This window comes from Achroia grisella, unplaced genomic scaffold, assembly GCF_030625045.1.
Source record: "Achroia grisella isolate CSIRO2021 unplaced genomic scaffold, CSIRO_AGI_Agris_v1 utg503, whole genome shotgun sequence".
Lineage (NCBI taxonomy): Eukaryota > Metazoa > Arthropoda > Insecta > Lepidoptera > Pyralidae > Achroia > Achroia grisella.
In genome coordinates this window covers 399043-422809 of record NW_026712898.1, presented here as the reverse complement: position 1 = coordinate 422809, position 23767 = coordinate 399043, and the positions used below count along the sequence as shown (strand labels likewise).

General features: G+C 33.2%; 2 protein-coding genes across 2 annotated transcripts; one reads left to right on the top strand and one right to left on the bottom strand.

The window, feature by feature from the left end:
• Positions 1-2175: 2175 nt before the first annotated feature.
• LOC131846158 (uncharacterized) lies at positions 2176-14673 on the bottom strand. Its single transcript, XM_059195396.1, is given in 8 exon segments — positions 2176-2428; positions 4861-5073; positions 6976-7005; positions 7587-7729; positions 8144-8330; positions 13474-13561; positions 13784-14163; positions 14549-14673. Coding segments are annotated over 7 exon segments (1083 nt in total). The 5' UTR covers positions 14152-14163; positions 14549-14673; the 3' UTR covers positions 2176-2374.
• Positions 14674-15950: 1277 nt separating this feature from the next.
• Positions 15951-22376, top strand: LOC131846156 (DNA ligase 1-like). The gene is made up of 4 exons (XM_059195394.1): positions 15951-17255; positions 17813-17903; positions 19703-19892; positions 22031-22376. Exons 1-4 carry the CDS (start codon positions 15955-15957, stop codon positions 22225-22227), a joined length of 1779 nt encoding a protein of 592 aa, XP_059051377.1. The 5' UTR covers positions 15951-15954; the 3' UTR covers positions 22228-22376.
• The last annotated feature ends 1391 nt before the right edge of the window (positions 22377-23767 follow it).

The window sequence follows — 23767 nt, the reverse complement described above, 5'->3', positions numbered from 1 at the left end:
TGCATATAATAAATACGATACATACACCAAAATAACATTTTATATAATTTTTGTCTGTCTGTCTGTTTGTTACGGCTAATCTCTGAAATAGCTGGACCGATTTTGATGGGACTTTTTTGGCACGTAGCTGATGTAATAAGGAGTAACTTAAGCTACTTTTATTTTAGAAAAATAATGTAATAATGCGGACGATGTCGCGGGTACATCTAGTATAATATAGATACATATTTGAATACAAAAATCTTATGTATATGGCATGCAGGTAGATGTTATGATGTAGACATCCGCTAAGAAAGGATTTGGATAAAATAGATGATGAAAGTTTGTATGAAATTACTGTAAAGCCGCAAAAACTATACCTAATAATAATACTTCTTAACGCGAGCGAAAGCTAGTTGTACAATAAAGTGTTACAAACAAACAAACAAACTAATATGGATCTTAATGAACAAGAGTTATGACTTATCTACGTCATATAGAATGATGCGACGACTATTGCGCATTCAGTCGCTTACTTAAAAACTTACAGGATAATGGACACAAATGACAGGACAATAGGTCATTGTCTGTGATGGCGCTCCGCAGTCGCTTTCAAGGGTGGTTTTGCCCTTGAAGCGACACCGTTTTTTACCAAGTTGTACCTGCAGCAGCCCATCTGGGTTTGCAGTTTATTAAGCGATTTCCGATCGCTACCTGGAGGTAGATGTTCGGCTGGTTGAGTAAAGTCCAAAGGAGCAGGATGGTTTGACGTTCAAAAATCCACTTTGGCTTTTGTGCGTAGTCGGTCAGAGCTCTTGTCCTTCTTAAAACTCTTCCTGCTTTTTAAGCGGACATGTCTACGTGATCATGTTACCAGGATGGATGGACCACGCTATGGGAGGAGGGAATTGCTAAGGCTGCATGTCCCTGACTCCTCTCCATACAAAACGTGCTACTGTACGTATATTTTCTACAATAACTTATTAATATATTCTACATTATATTATATATTTTCTACAATAATTGATATCAACCTCTCACTTTAGTCAGATTTTCTTTCAGCAAGTTTGTTTCAGAATTACACGTATTTAAGTAAAAACACGATTTTCGCCGAAAAAAGAATCTACATATATTTGGCTCAATAGTATGAACAATCTAAGTCAATATAAAAATTTGAAAAATCATCTAAGACATTGGAACTATAACGAATTTTTAAAATAAGGAAAATATATCTTTATATATGAAAATTACGTGTCACGTTATTTGTCCGCGATGAACTCCCTAAACTGCTGAACCGATTGCAAATTTGATTTGCACATTGTGTGCAATTCTATTTTGAAACTTGCAAATTTAAAAATAGGAGAGCTTACATCTCAATTTATAGTCGCAATATAATTTTATTGCAATTTTTTTACGTGAAGAAACTGTTAGCCACAGCATCGTGTAGCCGGGTCTGATAGTTTACTATAAGAAAAAAGTTATACGAGTAGAGGGTAACCTAAATATTTACTCAAAAAATTGGATTAATTGTATTGCTATCTCGCTGTATATCTGCGGGTGAGGGGTGACGCAAGGACTGAATAGAGATAGAAGGAATGCTGAAGAATACCTACATTGTAATTTTATTGCCTGGACACTGTTGCTGCCATTGCTAGCAATGTCCCATGCCAGTTCGACCTCTGTCCCCCCATAGGTTAGTTCCCACTGTCTTCAAGTTCATATTACACTGCGCAGGCGGGTGTACCAATATCAAACACCAAAAAATTTTATAAGACCCTACGGCATCTTGTGCACGTCAATTTTTTCATCTCTACCGTCCCATTTGGATAGTTATTTTAGTTCAAAAGAATTTGCAACAGACTTGGTACATTTGTTTGCTGCTTATGGCTATGGTCCAATCCAGTGATTGGATTATTTATTTCCTTTTGATAAACATACAATAGCTTATGCTGGTCTCAATATTCCCACTAATTGAGTTTAAAAATGAATCTGCATTTTTGAAATTATTTAAAAAAAATAAACGCTGAATTTCTTCTTGTCAGTTATGTTAGCTCGAAAGCAGTTTAACGGTAGATTTGACATATCATGAGTCTGTAATAGACCTACACGAATAGATATTTTTAATAATAATCCCTTTGCCTGAAAAACACCATTTACATCTAAACAGGCTGTTATTTTTTAAATAAAACACCAATATGTTAGTAATTACATTTATTAATTGTCAAAAAGACAATAGCTTACAATTATTTATTTCATTTCATGTACTCAGTAAATACAATTAGCTAGATTTATCTGATGTCACTGCAGTCTCTCAGGGACGCTCTCTTCACACGCACAAACACACGAACATAGGACAACGACGCACGATATTGGATTTTATGTCTCTGTAATACGGTTACATTCTCCGGACCCGTTTGTTCGGCTGCTGTCCGTCATTCATAAACCCGCCCTGCTGGAACAAAATTACATACAATTATTAATAATGACTCTTATCTGTAATGTACATGAATTTCTGAGCAGAATATTCCTGATAGTGTAAAAATAATAATAATAATAACCCAGGACAATTCACACAGCGCCATATAGTCCCAAGCTTATTGGTACTAGACAACTGATATAAATACTTTTTTTTTTAAATACATAAATAATATACATAGAATAAGCCCAAATAGATACAAACAACCTCTTGAATAAAAACCCCCACTAACCCGTGACCATGGAAAGTAAAGCAGTGTGCTAAACCGCTAGACCGCCAGGGCCGTAAAATAAAAATAAAAAACTCATAAACGGTTATAGTTAAGTGATTAATTATAGTTTAGAATATAATATAGATTCACTGCCTATTCTTATTAAATACTAACATTATATAGTACTGACAAAATGATAATGGTTATAAGGAGTTAGAACACTTTGAATCCTACATATAAGAGCTTATAAGCCACTAATATTAACCACTGCTTAGCTTGGGACTAGATGGCGGTGTGTGAATTGTACTTAAATATGTATATTGTATAGGAATAGTTATTTGTTAGGCAACACATATAGAGTTAAACGCTTCCTTCAACACATCAAGAATATAAACAAGCCATAAAAATAATACTGTTTACTATTTTAAATATATTATATATTTAAAATATACTACAACAGGCTCTGTGTGAACATATCACGTCATTAGCGTATTGGGTTCAATTAAGCATAAAACAGTTAGCTCGGATAGGATTCGATCAAACGTCCAGACAAGATGACGTTATCTAGACCAAATAACTTTTCAGCTGCACCATGAAAAAAAGCAACAATTTTTACAACTAGGGTCGGAATTAACAGATTTGAAATTGTAAAATTATATATAAAATTTTGAACTGTATCTACATACGGGTAGTGGCACGCCCCGGCTTCGCTCGGGTGCCCAAATCTTTGTTATATATACCCGTTTTTATTGAAAGTTTTCGGCTATTGTCAGGTGCTAAGGCCTGTATAGATCTATTGTGCTCGCCCTTTTTCAAAGTTCGCTACCTAGACCCATCAGTACATATTAGCTAGCAGCTAGGTTAACTATAATATTTATTATTTATTTTTAAACTATTATTATTTTCTTGTATATGTGGTGAAAGTGAAAATAAATTATTTATCTGCTTATATACCATATGTCACTTTGAAATAAGGTACCTTTCAGAGTGAAAGAATATCTGAAATCGATGCAGTGGTTGCTGAGTTACTTCCCTAATAACAAATTTCATTGTCTTTACAATGTTATAATGCTTATATTAGTATATAAATCAACATTTGTTAGTACACTTGTTACCTGTATCGTCTGTCAAGTCTACAAATGTTCTACAGGTCTACAGATAAGTCTGAAAAGAATGCACAGAATTTATTAATGGCAAAGAGAACTGCAGACCTAGAATTCAAATATGTACTGTATATACATTGTAATATGTACTGCATTTCTTTGCACATTCCTTCTATGCACTCATTTCCTTACATGAGCATGCAAAACAAAATAATAATAAGCATGTTTGAAATAATTGCAAAAAAATACAGTAAATCTTAAATTTATGAGGAAATTTAACAATAACATTTATTCAAATTTATGTTTATAAATATTAAAAATGATAATAAATTATAATACAACTAAATACTCAAACACAAGCGAAAAATTATAAAGCATAATGTTATTGATACTAAGTTTATGAATTAGTGTGATATACATGCAATGTAGACTTTCTTCTGCAAAACTCCAAGTGAATCTATAGTTAAGTGCAATTTATTTTTATGTTTACTACTAGCTGTGCCAGCGGCTTCACCCGCGTTGAAAATCAATAAAAAATATAGTCTATGTTATCCTGATGCATAAGTTATATTACTGTAAAGTTTTATCTAAATCCATTCAGTAATTTTTGAGTGAAAGTGTGACAATATTTTTGAGATGAAGATTCAGTGCTGAAAATTCACATTTTATGCGAAAATGTTTGCTCCAACAACAATTATTGGTGTTAAATCAGCCAAATGTGCTATTACATATTGTATTGTGTGCATTAAAGTTATAAATAAAAATAAATAAAACACAGTGTTTAAATTTAGGTAAATGATTGCTTAAATTGGTTAAGACAATTGAAGAGACACGACACTCCCTTCGCAACCACGTGTGTACTGACGCTGCAAGTCAGTACAGGTGGAAAACAAAATTAAAAAATTGTATCCAAAACATAGGCATCTACTTGTACGCCGGTAAATGTAAATGCACATTTGTGCCACTATAGCCGCAGTGTCCAAAATGACCGTATCGTTTTAGACGGCTATAGATACAGGTGTCAGTCGACATGTTAACAGTGTGTTAGTATGTATTGTGTGAAATTAGAAAATAAATAAATAAATAATTACAGGTCGGCCCATGTAGCCCTGTGGCATGTATGTGTTGACTGGGACGAAGCCTCCACGGGGGAACGCGCCTCCGCGCCCTCCGAACGCGCCGCGACCACGCGCTGCAAACAAACATATTTATAAATTAAACATACCTTTACCTGATCAAATCAAAAAATTATTCATGTAGGATTTTTTTATGAACGTCAAGTTTTTTGTATTAATATTTTTTCCCTATCATCCAGATCAATTCAGATTCAATTGAGTTTCTCAAGGCAAATTTCTTGTGTGGCAAGAAGCGGCAAATGGCAAGTGACGAAGTGGCAAGAAACTCAACTGACTTTCTTTTTTTTTAACACCCAGTTTATACTTGATAGTATTCAAATTCAATTCAATTCAATTTAATATTATTTATGTCTAATGCTTTTTCTTCCTATTTGTCAATTAGTTAGTGAGTAGTAAAGTCGGCTACGTGATTTGCTCTCTTTATCCATTTCAGCTGCTTGCTTGCTTTACAAGATTATTTTCTTTTGACAAAATTGTAATGGCATTTGCGGGTAGTTACTCTAATGCTGTACTGGCTGTCCTCTTGTTGTACCATTTAACTCTAATATTCTTCAATATTAATTATTATATTAGTAATATCTTCCAATATAATATACCAATATATATTTCAGTTACAATATGTTGTAGTAATAAGAAAAAAGACTTGGTAAAACGGAGAAAATATATTAATAATAGACCTGACATATTATTTTGGAACAGAAATGTCATGAATTGAAACTATCAAAACAAAAATAACAATATAAAAATTGCCACTATAAATTCGTCGTTACAATACAAATTTTTGAATATAAAATACATATTGTTTTGATTTCCGGCATACAACACAATATCGCAAGTTCAATATATTGTAAATGACGCGGTGCAATGACCACCAGAATATACTATTGCATTTTTGTGATAAACCCTTGGTTTACATGTATATAATTATATAAACCCTTGAGATATAGAACCTTACGTCGCGTATTTCGATAACCTAACACCAGTCCCCATAAATTATTAATTTACAATAAAATTCACCTGTTCACGAGTATTTATCCTTCAAAATACATATTGCAGTCCTCGACTTTGTTGTTGGCGCGGTTGGCGTTGGGGCTGTTGTTTGTGGAATCTAGATTTATTTTGGGGTGTTTGTTTTCAGACATGTCAACCCCATTATTGCAAACTAATCGGAACAATTCTTAAAAATAACAAACAATCAAATAATTGCCAACTGTCCCCGACTTTCGTTGTTACAAGTCGCCGAACAATGTTTTGACACTACTCAAACATACGTCAATTGTTTTGATTTCCGGCATAGGAGAATTCACTTGTCGCAAGGTCAATGTCCGTGGGGCCGGCGGGGCGCGGTGTAGGCGAGCGGGGATTACCCCGCACATCTTTGTTTAGTTAGTTCGTGCGATTAATTTGGATAAACCCTTGAGTTTTACATCTTAACATATAAAAAAATGTTTTGGCTTACGTCGCGTATTTCGAGAACATGCCGTAAATACGAGGACTTCCCGTATATGATGACGACCTCGGTGGTCTAGCGGTCTAACACACCGCTTTACGTCCGATGGTCGCGGGTTCGATTCCTCGCAAGGCACAAACATTTGTATTCATGAGTATGATTGTTTGTGTCGGTCTGGGTGTTTTCTATGTATATTTTAAGTTTGTATTTACATAATGAAAAAAAAAATATCTATGTATTTGTATCAGTTATCTTATCCTTCCCATAACACAAGCTTTACTGGCTAATTTTGAAATATGGGTCTAGATGGTGCTGTGTGAATTGTCCTGAGATTATTATTATTATGATAATTATTAATTTACAATAAAATTCATACAAGAAGTCTTTAAGGCGTTTGTTGATTGCTGTATACTTGAAATAAAACATATTTATCCTTCAAAATACATATTATGGTCAAAAATGCATCGCCAAGCTGTACCTTGTCAGCTGGTTGATTTACTGATTGGTTGATCATCAAGTTAACCAGGTCAAATGGTCGTTCGTTCTCGGAAGAGTATAGGTTGAGGTGTGGGGTGAGACAGGGGGGACTGTCTTCTCCCACTCTTCAGTTTATAGTTGACCTGTTGGCGCGGTTGGCGTTGGTTACGGGACTGTTGTTTGTGGACACGTTTGAAGACGTTGTTCCACATGGCCTCCGATACAATGTTAAAAAGAGCGAGGTCTGATATTTCATGGCAAAAATAGCACACAGAGAAGTGCTGCCACACCATTGAATCTTGTTCTGTACAACACCAAATAAGTAATAAGACAATGTGCGATGCTTATTAAAGTAATACTTATTAATATTATTCCTAGAGTTCAAATTACAATATAGGATATAGTCATCCTGATAAGCGTTAAGATTATAAATATTATAGGTATTTTAAAATGTATTTAGGATGGCAAAGCGCAACGGACATCACGTTACCATGGGATATCCGTGATACCATTGCCTTATAATAATAATAATTCTGGAAAATTCACATAAAACCGTATAGTTGCAATTTAAACATAGCTTGTGTTATGGGTACTAAACAACTGACAGAAACTCTTTTTTTGTAAATACATAGATAACATACCCAGAGAAATACAATCATACTCATTGCAACTGTTTGATCATCAAAAATAAAATGGTAAACTGAAAAACTACAAAGTCCGTGATATACATCAGAATCAGAGTAAGGACAATCACCTTGTTAACGTTTGCGGAATGTGCCTTCTGTTCATCCTCGTCTCTGTACTTGGAGACGGTTAAGAGGAATCCATTCATGCGCAGTTCCCTGTCCAGTTTCAGCGCCTTTTCCACAGCCTCCTTAGCGTGGAATGTCACCCGCACTGTAACATAAACAATGTTTAACTCTATCAATCAATATATTTAATTGCGTAAGGTTTTACAACAAACAACCAGTCTGTTCTATGTCAGCCTGAAAAAATATTCAAATGTCTTACTATAAAATTGAAGAGTTTTTAAAATGATAATGTGTAGGAAAAACTTATTTTCATAGCGATGACAATATTATCTGATTGCACTAAGAATGACTGCGTAGCGGTTTCTATGTTGATTATCGCATGCCTCTTACTTGCTTTTGTGTAATTATTCTTCTTGCGATGAGTCTGCGTTTCCAATACGTGGTATAATAAAAAAAATATGACTATTCAAAAGTGCTTGTATATTTTTGTAGTTATAGAAACCTTGCACAAAAATGAATTCAAGAGATGCAATACTCGAGCAGTGATGTCTATACTCACGTATCTTGTACTTGGTCTTGCTGAACTCGTGTATGTGCGCGACCTCGCCGCACTGCGAGAACAGCTGGCGGACATAGTCTGTGCTGGCCTCGTAGGGCACGCCCGCCAGTACTGCGGTCTCGGCACGGGACTCCACCGCCACAGAGATCGGGCTGCCGTCCAGCACCGTGCCCTCCTCCGTCAGGGCCTGAAGTGACATCACAGTTCATATCGCACAGACGGGATCGCGACGTCACAGAGGAGAGCCTAACAGTATCCGGCTCGAAGGACCATTATAATAATAATAATTATTATTAAGTAATGTTAGTAAATATTAAAGAGGCTAACAAATTATTCTAGACTGCAATCTGGATACAGTAAACAGGATACTGTATGCAGGTTGTACACTACTGTAGGGAAATATATTTTTTTTATTGTATGATAATGAAATGGTGCACTCGCCTGCGCTAACGGTTTACGTTGGCGGGGCACCAGTTACTGTATGGAGATTGTTGCACTGTAGTTCTAACACGAAAGACCATAATAATAATTATTATTATTAACGCAGGTTAGTAAATATCAGAAAGGCTAACACTGTAGTATTCATCACACAAGTTTTTCTAGACTACAATCTGGTAACAGTATCCGGTTGGAAGCAACATAGTAATTATTTTTATTATTGACCTAGTCTATTTAATAAATATAGAGGTTACACGGCCACTTCTACCATACTGTACAATTTACCACACAAGTTATTCTAGACTAGACTACGATCAGCATACTGTATCCGGCTCGACGGACCATATTAATTATTATTGACGTGGTTACGTTATTAAACATCATTACAGAAAACGAAACTGATCATCATTGCAATTGTGTTGTACATAATCTTCATATTTGATAGCTTGCTATTTGAGTACCGCGTATTTGATACAAGGATGTAAATGGTACTTATTGTTTAATATGTTGTTTTTAGACCTTCCACTTTGACAAGGAAAATATATTACTTATGTTATTTTTTATAGTCATATAAAACTGGTTTCAATCAATAATTTGCTTTACATTAATAATTAATTTCAATTGTTTAATTTAAATGATCCATACGTCATCTTATGCGGAACTTGTAAGCCCGTTACGTAGAACCGTTGTACCTATACTATAATAATCCTTGCACAATTTCATTACTTACATAATAAAATATTTGTTCTGATTATATAAATATTTTATTTTATAATGTATGAAATTGTATTATATCAGAACGAGGATTCATATGTGTATTAGTACAAAACATACTAATTAGGTTAGTCACTGTAGTTTTTAACTGATCTATATAATATGGGTCTATTTAGGGGTCTATTAATTAATAAATATATTCCGTAAGAGGATTAATTTCTTCAAATAGTTTTACTATGTTGATTAAAGTATAATAAAACAATTTAAAAGATATACATTTGGCCCTAAAATAGATTTTGTGAGTCCAACTTTTAAACCATACAATGTACAGTCAACCCTCCTACAACGCGGTGAGTGCGTACCGCGTTATACGGAAACCGCGCTATAAGAAACTCGAATTTACCATACAAACCAGGCTAATTCCGCAGGGCGTTCTATGGAAACCGGCTACCGCGTTGTATGGAAACCGCGCTATAAGAAACTCGGAATTAGTGCAAATCACATCATTCGTACCGCGTTATATGGAGACCAATAAATAAAAAAGAAGATAAATTGTAAATTATTTTTATTGAAATGAAGAGTTATAAGTAGTATAAAAGATATGGAACAATAATTAAACTAAGTCTGTTTAAAAAAAAAAGAATGAATACGTTTGTATATGGAACAATAATTAAACTAAGTCTGTTTAAAAAAAAAAGAATGAATACGTTTGTAAATATATGTAATATTTCAACATTCATCCTCGCTGTTTATGAGTCGTTATATATATGATTATATATAGACCCAACACGATTGTTAAAACCAATATATAGAAGTGCAATCTTTGAAAAAAATAGTTAGAACATGATGATTAAAATTTACAATAAATTACCAACTGACATAAAAATGCAAAATTTTAGACTTTTTAAATCTAGACTTTATAATTGGTTATTAGAAAATTGTTTTTATAGTATTAAGGATTTTTTTGACATGTAAAATTGTTAGTTTTGACATATTTTAATATATAAATAATTTAATTTAATTATTAGAAATACTTTAAAAATTAATTCAATTTATAAAAGTAATAACGTGTATAAATTTTGCACGCCTGTTAGCAGGCTGAATACATTGAACGAATATTCATATTGTAAGACCTACTTGTAACATTGTATTCTGCAAATAAATAAATAAATAAATATGTATGTGCTATATATATATATATATGAGTCGCCTAACTAGTCTTCTTTTAACACATTGAAAAATCTTATTTGTCACATAGTGATCGGATTACGTATATTATTTTTTAAACATGGTTTTAGTGTACAATAATTTGAGGTAGACATTATTTAAACCCTAGATTTATTTCAATTGAAGTGCCCACGGGTGATCACCCGGTCCCAACGTGTAAAGTAGGTACTTTCGTTGCGAAGTGCACCACCGGTAGGCATGCGGTCTTTAACGTGTTAAAAGGGCAAAATGTCTTCCTCACTTGGTTCATCTTCACATTAGTTTTTGATTTTTACTAGAGTCATTCATAGGCTGCTCGAAATGAACTTATGGGATGCTTTTGAACGGAAACCGCGTTATAGGAGTACCGCGTTATAGGAGGGCTGTCGCTATTTCAGCTCCGCGTTATATGGAAACCGCGTTCTTAGAGTACCGCGTTATAGGAGGGTCGACTGTATATGATAAAAATGTGTGGTTCTGTAACATTCCGTATGATATTATAAGTTACAACTACTATATATTAAAAAAAAATTAACAATACCAGAGCTTCAAAACATCGATTTAAATACATTGTAAATATAAAGAGGCATTAAATTAATATAAAACTTACCTTTCAGTAAATGGTACCATTGAGACAATTTGGAAGAGATTCACAGACATATTAATATTGTATTTAATATTAAACAAATTGAATAACACTAGTCTACAAGTTAATGTAACATTGAAATGCAAAAACAGTAAGTTCATCAAACTCCTGTACATAGTTATAATACATTAATGAAAGCGTATTTAGTATATAGTTGGTGTAATTTAAATATATATGTATTAGTATGTCATCATAACATATAGTTATCGTTAGAAACAAGTTTATTAGAAAATAATATTATCACATATATGTTAAGTTGTTCGGAAAGTAATTTCGGTTTTTCTGGACAGAGAATTGTAATTTTTTAATACAACTTCACACTTAAGCTGAATAATCATTATATATTTTGAGAGTTTTGATAGCAAGGCTTGTGTAAAGATGTACAATTAATTGTATTGCTTTATATGCTTAGTATATATGAAATAGTTTTTGGTTGGTGCCTTTTTAAATATGGAGAACAATAGCAGCATTTTCATTATATTTAACATTTTTACTACAGAAATGGTAAAAATTCTGTTGAAATGTGAAAGTTAGGAATTGAAAGTCTGTCAAGTGAGAATTAAATTAACCAATGTGTAATAGAGTTTGCAATTTTTTTTATATACTACTATGGCAGCAAACAAGCATACGGCCCATCTGATGGTAATTGGTTACCGTAAACACCAGAGGTGTCGCGTGCGCGTTGCCGACCCTTAAGAAACCTTAATATACCCTTCTTGAAAAACCCCATGCTGTAGTCTCGTGAGAAAACCTCGGCAGGAAGTTCATTCCACAATCTAAGTGTACGCGGGAGGAAGTTCCTCTGAAACCACACTGTCCGAGACCACTTAGGTTCCAGCGTGTGGGAATGAATTCCCTGTCGATGGCGAGCGGTGCAATATTTCGATCCGGCAATATTAATCGAGAAGATGCATTATGTTCTGGAAGGATGGTTGAAACTAATATAGGCATTTGTTGATGCAAATTGAATAACACGCTAGATCGGTGACAGGTTAAATTTGTCGAATTAAACTATTTATGACCTCTTGAGGTTCGTAGGTTTGAGTTATTAATTACATGAACATTGGCTTTCATTTTCCCAAAAAAAAACGAAACTACTTTCCGTACAACCCAATATTACATAAAATATAAATTATTAGTTCAAAATATGTAAATTCAATTTTGAATATGATTAAAATTAAAATCAGATTAATTCTATATGAATTACAGCATATATAGCAAAACATTTCAAATGAGTATCCCTAAATTTATTGTATATATGATTATTAATTACATTGTTATAGGAGAATTTATTATTTACACTAGGGATTCCCTCAGTGACTCAATCTCAGCTTGCTGCCATTTTTTTATTCCTGTTTTTTTTTTTATAAAATTTATTACTCTTTGCTTTATACACAAAGATTAACAATCTGATACATGTGATCTACACTTTTAAACAGAATATCATTGGGTGTGATATATTAATCTTGTTACTGATGTTTCCTTTTAACTGTGATACATATTGTAGAAATATAAATACATTGAATTTCCTTTATATAGATTCTATTCATAATGATGAAAATTATATCTTTATAAATTATTTAAATAATGTAATTCATATAATCAGTCAAGACTTAATATCTCACTTGTTGAGAGAATTAACTATTAGTTCACCTTTTGTATCACATAAAAATAGACTAGTATATATAATAAAAACATTAAAATAAAATAAATGCAAAATAATATAATTTAGTACAACAATGTGATAAATAAAATAAAGATTCAGTGAAAATATTAAATTAAAAATTATAGATACATATATACTTTAATAGTGGTTATATTTTATAATTATAAGAATATGATGCAAAATGAATGATATAAAATATTTTTATTTGTTAGGTAAAAATATATTAATATTTTTATTATGGTGTATGACATAATTATCCTCTTTTAGATACTATAAATACCTCCTCCTGTTTATGTAGATACACAAATACACAAACAGCACCACAACATATAGAGAAACATTTCAGCTGATCTACTACATCACAGACAGATGCACAAAATATAATTTTGACTATTAAAATGAGAAAACAAATCAATCCTCTAAAGGGTTCTTGTAAGAGTAGAAGACCAGCCTGATCAAACATTCAAATAGTCACTCGGTCTGCACATGAGCTCAGAGCTACGACTCCAATGTCTCGGGTCTCAGCATGGAAAACAGGTAATTTGGAATAATCTTAACTTACAGTGCATGTCTGCTAGCACAGAGCGATGCACATTTTATTCTAAAATTAGCAACTATGACTTTGAACAGAAATAAAAAGGTTAATAAACTTTTGTTTACCTTGTCCAGAGACTCTTTGTTTTTGAATTCGACTATAGCCGATAATGTCGGAGTTGTGGTCAGTTCAGTAACAATGATTGGACCACGTCTAGAAAGAAAAAACATTTCTCTAGTTAATACTCCGTGCCAGCCGGTGTTAACATTCTGTGTGCAATTTGCATCTCAGAATTAATTCAATTTTATTTTAATTTAAAAGTAAACTAATACAGTTATTGAAAGGAAAAATTATGAAAATCCAGGGACTGATATTTGAATGTTAGCAAATACATTTTAAAACATAATTACTGTTAATAAATAAGGTCATACTCACTTAACACTGACGATTTCTCCATATTTGGAGAACAACTCCTTGAGCTTATCTTGGTAGTCAAAGAGGTAGCTTGAGGGTAAGTTCTCCACAAGCAATTTACCAGATTCCACTTTCTCCTCCTTTTTGTCTTCAGGTTTAGCTTCACCCTCGGCAGCCTCTTGGCTTTGGTCAGCGTCCGCGGTCCCTGTGGCGCCCTCCTGACCGATCGCGTCATCCCCCTGCACCACTTGCTCTGAGTCACCATTATTTTCGTCAATGCCCTCAATGGGTTCCACCTCAGTTCCCAGTACCTGTTCTTCAGCCGCTGTTACATTTTTGGCTTTAGCCGCCTGCGCTTTCGCACCACGACCCTTCTTTGGCGCTACCATCTTCTATAATCCCTAAAATTCCAAACAACTTATTCAACCATACAATCGGTTACGCTCTCCCAATAACTCGTTTCCCGCCATGCTGCTTTATTTATTGCGAACAAAACAGCGACTTTGGCGCCTATTCACCGATTCCAAGGACACGCCTAAAATCGGGCGTTATATATTGTACAATAACTACAAATATTATCTAAAGTATATGATCACAAAAAGATATGATCTAATATTAGCGCGATACACCGCCATATAACGGTAAACATAGTATGAAGCCATACGCGCCATGGAGCATGGCGTTACCACGGGTGGAAAATACCGAAATTCACACGAAGTATTAAAGTTCAATAAAATTTTAAGTTATATGTTGATAAATATTTTATATATTATACATAAAACTTACCAATATAATATTTACACTTAAAATCAATCGTAGCTTAAGTTCAACGAAATAGACGCTAAATTACATGCAATAATAACACGAAACCGGCATCACGCAAGCGCATCCGCCATTAAAAAGTGAGGTTATTGGTGTTGCCATTTTTTAGTACCAAGCCAAGTTGAGTTGCCAGACGATCTGGGAATTTAATTGAATTTTTCTATTTTATATACAACAAATTAGACAAATTCTGACTAGCCTAAAACTGACTGTTTATTGGGATGACTTTTTTTCACATACCATGTTTTTAAACATTAATCAACAACTAGTGAGATTTTTATTTATCCATCCATAGGCTGTTCAAAATTTATGGCTTATTAGGCTGCTCCAAATTTCGCTCTTAAGCTCGATTCCCCCAAATTTCCTTAAATTTGAGGGAATCGAGCTTAAGAACTATGTGTGGGGGTAAAAGGAATTGAGGGCGTCAATAATTTAAACTAAGATTTTTAGATTGATGATTGATGATCTATGTGGGCCATAAAAAGGCAACAACACTGCCTCGCGGGCTAAAACGAAGGTGAACTGGGGAACAAGATTGTCTAAAAAAGTCATCCATTATATATTATAGAAACAGCAAAAATCTGAATTTTGTTCAAATTTCAACAAAATTTGAGAAAAAGTCAGACGTGATCTGGCAACGCTTATTTCAATTTCTAATGCATAAAAAATCCATATTCTTTGTTTTATTATCTATGACGAGCATCGCAGATAATAAAATAAATCAACCAAAATCGATTCACAAAATAATCGCAATAAAAAAGATGGATATCTTATAACGTTTTTTCATGTTTGTTGTTTAAATTAGGGGACGGCGTATCTTGCGAAAAATGTCGATTTACGAATCGATTTGGACAGATAATCAATAAAAAAACTAAAAAAACAATTTTACAAAAATTGGTTTTGTGTTTGGATTTTGGTATTTTAAAATAAATTGAATTCTAAATTGATTTACCTATTAAAACTGCAGAAACACAATAAATTTATAATGTCAATATCAACAAAGAATAGCTACTATCTCTATATAAATTAGTTTGAGAACAGACACGGAAATTAAATTACATACTATACTTTTATTATTTTTATCTATGAAGGAGAGCCGTATAAACGGAGCACGGAGTTTCTGAGTAATTTGTATAAAGAAATTGAAAATAATATGATGTTTCTTATCAACACAAAATAAAATCATATATTGATTTTCTAGACTGAAAAGGTGATTCTCTGAATCGATCAGTACTGTGAATCGACCTTTTTGGTTAATCAATCTCAGATCGCATCCCTAATTTCATTAATAATTAATCTTTTATTATAATTCCCATTCGATTTATTGACAATTTTTACTTTACCATATTGTTATTAATTAATTATGTACAATGAAATCCAAATCATATGACTTAGACCAGATGTCTGCAGATAAAGATAAGTATAATAAAACCTATGATTATTTATCTCTGTACAAATCAGCCGGAGAAACAAACGGTGCCTCCATAAAATCTGGCGATGGAATGGACAAAGAAAATGGTTTTATTACAACGAAATCTGTTAAGCAGAGGCACGAGCGTACTCCGAGTAAAAAGAAGAAAAATAAACAGGAGCTTTTGGACATTTCAAGAATCAATATAGAGGGACCCCACGTGGACACGAGTTTCAATAAAAACACTCCACACAATGAATCCAAGGTGACGTCCACTCCTCAGTCGTCTTCAAAAAAAAAGGATCAAATGAAGTCGATTATTAAGAATTCGTCGGTATTGTATGACTCTTTAGATAGTTCAAAAAAATCAAACAAACCGAAGAAAAGAAATAAGTCTGTAAGCTTCATGCTGGATGAGACAGAAGAGGTTGTCAAGAAGAAGACAAAGTCAGAGGAGTCGTTGAATGTAGACAGAAAGGATAAAAAAGGAAAACGTAGTAAACAAGACATAGTTAAACCTGAAAGAAATCTGGAAGAGAATCCTAAACTTAAAAAGAATAAAAAAGTTAAAAATGTACAGGTGAGAGATGGTTCGGGTGACAGTAATAATATGGAAGTCAATAATGTAGATAGTTCTGTTGGTAGTAGTGGTCAAAGAGCAAACAGTCAAAATGGAAAAGTTCAAAAAACTAAGATATTTTCAAAGACAAAATCAAAGAAAAGTTCTGAAAATACCCCATCCACTGAAACTGAGAGCAACAATAATGAAGAGCAAACAGAAAACAAGCACAAAAAAAATAAAAAGAAAAAACGAGTATTGAAATCAGTGCAGATAAATGAAAATGAGCCAGCGACTAAAACTCGTAAAGTGGATATCAAATCAGAGGTAATTACTGAAAACTTGGAGAATCTTAGAATAGGCGATAACCCTGATACACTCTCCAATCTGCTTGACGAAATGACAGTAGCTGAAAAAGATAAACGCAAAAAACATAAACGTAAACTCAAGAAAGACAACAATAAAACAGTACCACCAAATGCATCAAGCAGTGATAATGCAGAGTTAGAGAAAAATGAGAAGGAGAAAGACAAAGTCAAGTGGAATAAGAGAAAATGGAACAGAGACAAGAAAGGAGAAATAGATGATGAAGTAATAGCTAATTCTGTAATAGTTGAGAATTTGCCATTGAATATTATGTGTAATTATAAGAAGTTGTTAACTGAACATTTTCAGCAGTATGGCATAATTAAAAGAATTGGGTGGGTACATATTTTATTAACATATTTTTGTTTATAATGGATAATTTGACATTTGACGGATTTTAAAAATACTTTCCTCCATAGGCTATATTTTAACTTGATATTGTAGAATAAAAATCAAATCTAATCACAATACTCATTCAGTTCTATTAGAGACACTAAAAATCTAATTTACCTAGCTAACATATTCAAATCCAAAAATAATTCATTCATGTAGGACATTTTAAATCAATCTTTTTATATTATAATTTTTTGCCTACCATCCAGTTCAGTATTTACATCCAATTGAGAATAACTGGTAAGAAACTCAATTAACTGTGGATAAACACAAAAATACTTTTAAATATTCCTCACCTATAGAAAGGTAAGTTGTAATTTAATATCATAGTTGTATTTCACATGGGCAAAGCTACAGAATATGGCTAGTAACTATTCATTCAAATTCAAAATATCTTTATTCATGTAGGTCTATTACAGACTCTTATGATATATCGAATATACATTAATGAGAAGCATAGAAATAAATTAACTAACATTTCTTAATTTTTACTTTACAGTATTGCGGAGATGTATCCTGACAAATCAACTAACAATAACATAACATTCACAACCACAATCATCTTCTATAGTGATGGAGCAGCAACGAAGGTGAGTAGACTAGCATCACTGGTGACAGCATAATAGATTATGCATGGTATTGTGTGACAAAAATGTTTTTTTTAATATGAATAATATAATAATACGATTTATATTATAGACTAGCTGCACTCGCGACTTCGTCCGTGTAGAATTAACTTTATTTTTCTAAAGAACAAAGAATTTTTCTAAAATAAGTAGCTTATGTAAAAATAATCCTGTCAAAATCAGTCCAGCCATTTCAGAGATTAGCCAGAAACAGACAGGTCAGACAGACAGACAAAAATTAGAAAAAATGTTATTTTCTTGTATGTACCGTATTTATATTCATATACATGTAGCAAAAACAGTTATTTCAATGTTACAAACAGACACTCCAATTTTACTTATATGTATAGATATATATTTTTCTTTTTTATATGAATATATAAAATGTTTATATATAAAAATTACGTATAACGTTTGTCCGCGATGTACTCCTATACTATTGAACCGATTGCAAATTTGATTTGCACAAACACAAATTCTGGGAATACCCGAGTTGAGATAAAGGAACGCTAAACGGAAACGCGTTTTTTTATCGATACAAATGGAATGATACACCCGCCTGCGCTAACGGTTTACGCTGGCGGGGCACCAGTGGAGGATGATAAGATGAGCATGAATTCAGATCAGTTAGCCCATCGTGCCAAATTCAAAATTTAATTGTTTCCTGGGGGAACCGCGTGGAGGTCGACCTACATAACATTGCTAGCAATGGGATCATAGTCCACATTACTAGCAATCCCCTTTCTCCCTTGTAAGAGCCCAATTTTTTTTTTGTGGATGATAATGGAATGGTGCACCCGCCTGCGCTAACGGTTTACGCTGGCGGGGCACCAGTGTAGCATGATAAGATGAGCATGAGGTCAAGTCAGTTAGCCCATCGTGACAAATTCACCAGGAATTTAACACGATGTTTTCCAGGAACCGCGTGGAGGTCGACCTGACATGGTACATTGCTAGCAATGGGGTTATCAATCCACATTACTAGCAATCCCCTTCCCCCAAGAGCCCAATTAACGCTGGGGATATGTTCCAATAACTTTCAGCACTAAACGAGACACCGTTAAAAGAGGCAACGTGTAAATCATGGGATTAATAGAAGATGGGTACAAAATTGTTTAAGTATTAAATTTAATATACACAAACTCGAATTAAATTTAATATACACAAACTCGGGAATTAAATTTAATATACACAAACTCGGGAATTAAATTTATTATACACAAACTCGGGAATTAAATTTATTATACACAAACTCGAATTAAATTTAATATACACAAACTCGGGGAATCCCCATGTTGAAATAAAGCAGCTCTAAACATAAACAACACAAATTCGGGGAATACCCGAGATGAGATAAAGGAGCACTAAACGGAAACAGCGTTTTTTTATCGATAAAAATGGAACGCATCATTCGATTTTTGTATGAGGATTACCTCATGACTAGCTACTATGTACCATGTCAGGTCCTCGACGTAGTCCCCTGGAAACCATCACTGGTGAATTTGTGTTGCTATTCAGACACATTAAATAAGAAAGAAGACTCAAATGTATTATAAAACACTTTAAATCTATCTATTTTTTTTTTAATAATATATTTAAAAAATTACAAAAAAGGGCATGGACCTCTAGTCTATGGAAATAAGGGCGTAAATATATATAAAAAAAACTATCAGTTGCAATAACAGTACCTACAACTCTACTGCAAATGAAATAACATGAAAAAATACCTAAAACAACTTTTTACAATATTTATCTGCTTACAGGCCCTAGAAGAAAACAATAGACTGTTTGAAGGCAACAATATCCAAGTGAAAAAGAAACTACCGCCCGAGCAAACGACAGTAGTGGTGCGGTCCTACGCCCCCCTCACTGACCAAAATATCAGCACAGTGTTCTCTGAGGCGGGCTGCATACGAAAAATTCGGCACTTGGTTAAAGGGAAAAAGTCTATGGGTAAGATACTTGTTACAAGCTTTTATTTAGCTTTTATTTAAAAGTCATGCTTGCTGTAAAGTTCAAACTGGCGGTGTGGTGGGCTGGGTTAATGTGCTCCCTCTAATATGGTTGAGTGCAAAGATGGCTGGCCTCCGTCATACTCGTGAACGGGTGCTGCTTGTGGTGACTGATCTGTTCAGGTTACGAACACTGATTAGACTTTTTGCTTTTACTATAGCATATCCTGGTGGTGACTGTATTCTTCCAAATTTGAATTTAACAATGAATCTGTATTATTGTAAACATGTACAACATTTATTTGAAAAGAATACGAGCTGAGTTTCTTGTCAGTTCTTCTCATCTTGAAATCATTTCGAACTGACGGTAGATTTGACATATCATAAGAGTCTGTAATAGACCTACATGAATAAAGATATTTTGAATATTAATTTGAACTTACGATGTTTATATAATAATAATAATTACGCGAATTAGATATCACTATTATTATTACATTATATTATACAATATTATAATTATATAAATAATAACTCGTGCCTTCCTCACCTCTCTGCACTTGCTGTGTCCAACAGGGTCCAGAATTGATCTACTTTGAAACATACCTACCAGCTGCTTACTGTAAAATTATAGAATGCAAAGCTTAAATAATAAATAAATAATAATCCTGGTTAACCAATACAACGCCATTTAATCCCAAGCTAAGCAGAGCTTGTGTTATAACAGATTACTTATTTTTTATGAATTTCGCATGATGTATTAAGTAATAGATTATTAAAGGGACAATGTTTTTTTACAAAAAAAAATTATAAGAAATTTGAATCTTATATCTTATTTAGCGTGTTTAAATAGCGTGATAAATTCGCCAGTAATAATAATAATAATATTTCAGGATAATTTACACAGCGCCATCTAGGCCCAAGCTAAGCAGAGCTTGTGTTATGGGTACTAGACAACTGATATAAATACATGGATACATTTTTTTATCATAAATAAATACATATTATACATAGAAAACACCCAGACCGATACAAACAATCATACTCATGAATACAAATGTTTGTACCGTGCGAGGAATCGAACCCTCGATCAACGGATAGTAAAGCGGTGTGCTAAACCACTAGATAACCGAGGCTGTCGGTCGAGGCTGCCAGTAATGGTGTCGAGGTGTACCTGACTTGGTAAATTGCTGACCATGAGGTCACTAATCCCCATTAATAGCGGGAAGGGTATTAATAACCCCATTGCAAGCTATGTACCATGTCAGGTTGACCTCCACGCGGTTTCCCTTGGAAACCATCATGTTAAATTCCTGGTGAATTTACCACGATGGGCTAACTGACCTGACCTCATTTTTATTTTTTGGTTGTTAATGGAATGGTGCACCCGCTTGCGCTAACGGTTTACGCTGGCAGGGCACCAGTGGAAGATGATAAGATGAGCATGAGGTCAGGTCAGTTAGCACATCGTGACAAGCTCACCAGGAATTTGTCACGATGGTTTCCTGACCTCATATTCACCTTATCATCCTCCACTGGCGCCCCGCCAGCGTATACCGTTAGCACAAACGGGTGCACCATTCCATTATCTTCCATAAGGAAAAAATGAGTTAATGTTTTTTGTACAAAAAAAGTCTTTTATAATAATAATAAAACTCTTTATTGTGTACACATAGAATAATAAGAAAAATACAGTAAATAGTAAAATAATTACAAAAAGCGGTTTTATCGCTAAATGCAATCTCTTACTAACAACCTAGAAGAGAAGACTTATGTACATAGAATAGGGTAGGTGGCACACATAAGACACTATTTATTATACTACTAGATATACATACTTACATTAGGGATAAATATATAAACCTACATATATACTACATATTGGAAGAAATGAGAAAAAATAAAAATACATTACATTCTTAATATAATACATTTGATTCTTCTTTCTTATTTAACGTGTCTAAATAGCAACACAAATTCACCTGTGATGGTTTCCAGGGGACTACGTCGAGGACCTGACATGGTACATCGCTAGTCATGAGGTCACTAATCTTCATTAGTTAGTAACAAGTTAACAACCACCTTTCCGGCAAAATAAAGTACTATATTTTTGACTAATAACTATAAAACTTATTACAGAAACGGTTTTCGTGGAGTTTGATAAACCAGAAGCGGTGGCGAAAGCTCAAGAGATAGCCAAAGAGACCAAGATTGAAGGTAAACGGGTCCACGTCAATAAATATGAGCTGAGGAAGAAAAAAGACAAACCAGTCACTGCTGATAGTGAAAATGGTGATAGTGATCATTCCAGTGTTTTAGTAGACTCTACTGTATAATAAATGTATAGATGTAGCATTTTTTTGATGGTAAATATGTCTAGTCTGTTTTTTAATCCCGGAGACAAATTTGCTTTTTTTTTTTAATTTAATATTTTACGGCTCTGGATACAAGTCCTTTTTAGCCCAACATAAAATACAAAACCTTAAAAAAATTATAATTTCTTCCCAGTGTTAGAAGTAAATTTATAGTGCAGGCCTTGATAAGATCTCTTCTAGAGACTTCGGTACTTCATTAATATTTTAAGACAAATTGACATTTCCAATGTTGCCAGGTTTTTGTATTTTTTAAATAGGGTTGTGGCACTATCGGAATTCAATATTAATAACCCATTTTTATAGGTTACTCAGAAATAATGTGTGAGCGTTTATGTTAAACGCATTAACACAAAATTAATAAAGTATAGGTATTAATAAATATATGGTTGTTGTATCAAAATATTTTTTTTATTTTTCACTTAAGTAAAGACTAATTGACTGTTTTATAAAACAAACAAATAACCTTTTTATAGTGTTATATATCATAAAACAAACCCCTAATTAAAGTATTTTTCTGTTTGAAAGAAAAAAAAGTTTGTTTTTACCTTAATACTGTAATAATTACTATTTGTACGGAAACGACAAAATTCTATTTTTATGCCGTATAATACGACAGTAATGGAAACACTAGTATATGTACGTAAATATTAAAGTTCAGTTGTGGAAACGTCATTTAAAGTTTTAGAACTAGTATGTTAAAATTTTCCGATTAAAGAAATCGCAGGTACACCACTCCCCCGCTACAGGTGGTAACATTATTTGAAAATTTGACATTTACACCTGTCAGTTTAGTCTCCGGAATTAAAAAAGATTATAGATGGAATTCGTCTAACGGAAACCCATAGCATCAAATCGACATTCTATATTATGTTAAACTAGGTTTTGTTAATATGATTTATTGTTAGTTTATTTGAAATATAATTTTAGAATATGTTATGGCCCATAGTTATCTGCATTCTTTGCTATATGTGTCATAATTTATATTTTATTGCAATAATGGACGAGTATCGTGTTTTAATAATATTTAATTCAGATTATTATCTATAGTGTTAGTTACAATGAAAGCATTGGGCTCCCTAAAATATGGTCGAACACAGTGATGACTGGCTCATCCGTCATGCTCGTGCACGAATGCTGCTTGTAGGGACTGGTCTGCTCTTATTACTACGACTGATTTAATGTTATTGTATATTTATATTTGACCCTAATAAATTAGTGCTGGTTAGTAGTTTGTATTCACACGTTTCGACTTGTAAATGTGAACTTACAAGGATTATTTAAAAGAGCAACACACAAGTTTCTTGCTCGTTCTTGTGAGGAGACAGCTTTCCGAATGAACGGTGGATATAAAAAAATGTTATGGCTATTCAAAAGTGCTTAAATTAAATTTATTTGAATAAATGATTTTCTATTCTATTCTATTCGTTATTTGAAACAAATTAAATGAAATTGATATTGATATTTCTTCTGTAAATTGATCTTTATTTTTGTTCTAAGGTAA

Coding starts and splice junctions, on each gene's coding strand:
- LOC131846156 (XM_059195394.1), top strand. CDS start 15,955: ATGAAATCCAAATCATATGACTTAGACCAGATGTCTGCAGATAAAGAT. Junction 17,256..17,812: donor GGCATAATTAAAAGAATTGG/GTGGGTACATAT, acceptor TTTACTTTACAG/TATTGCGGAGATGTATCCTG. Junction 17,904..19,702: donor GTGATGGAGCAGCAACGAAG/GTGAGTAGACTA, acceptor ATCTGCTTACAG/GCCCTAGAAGAAAACAATAG.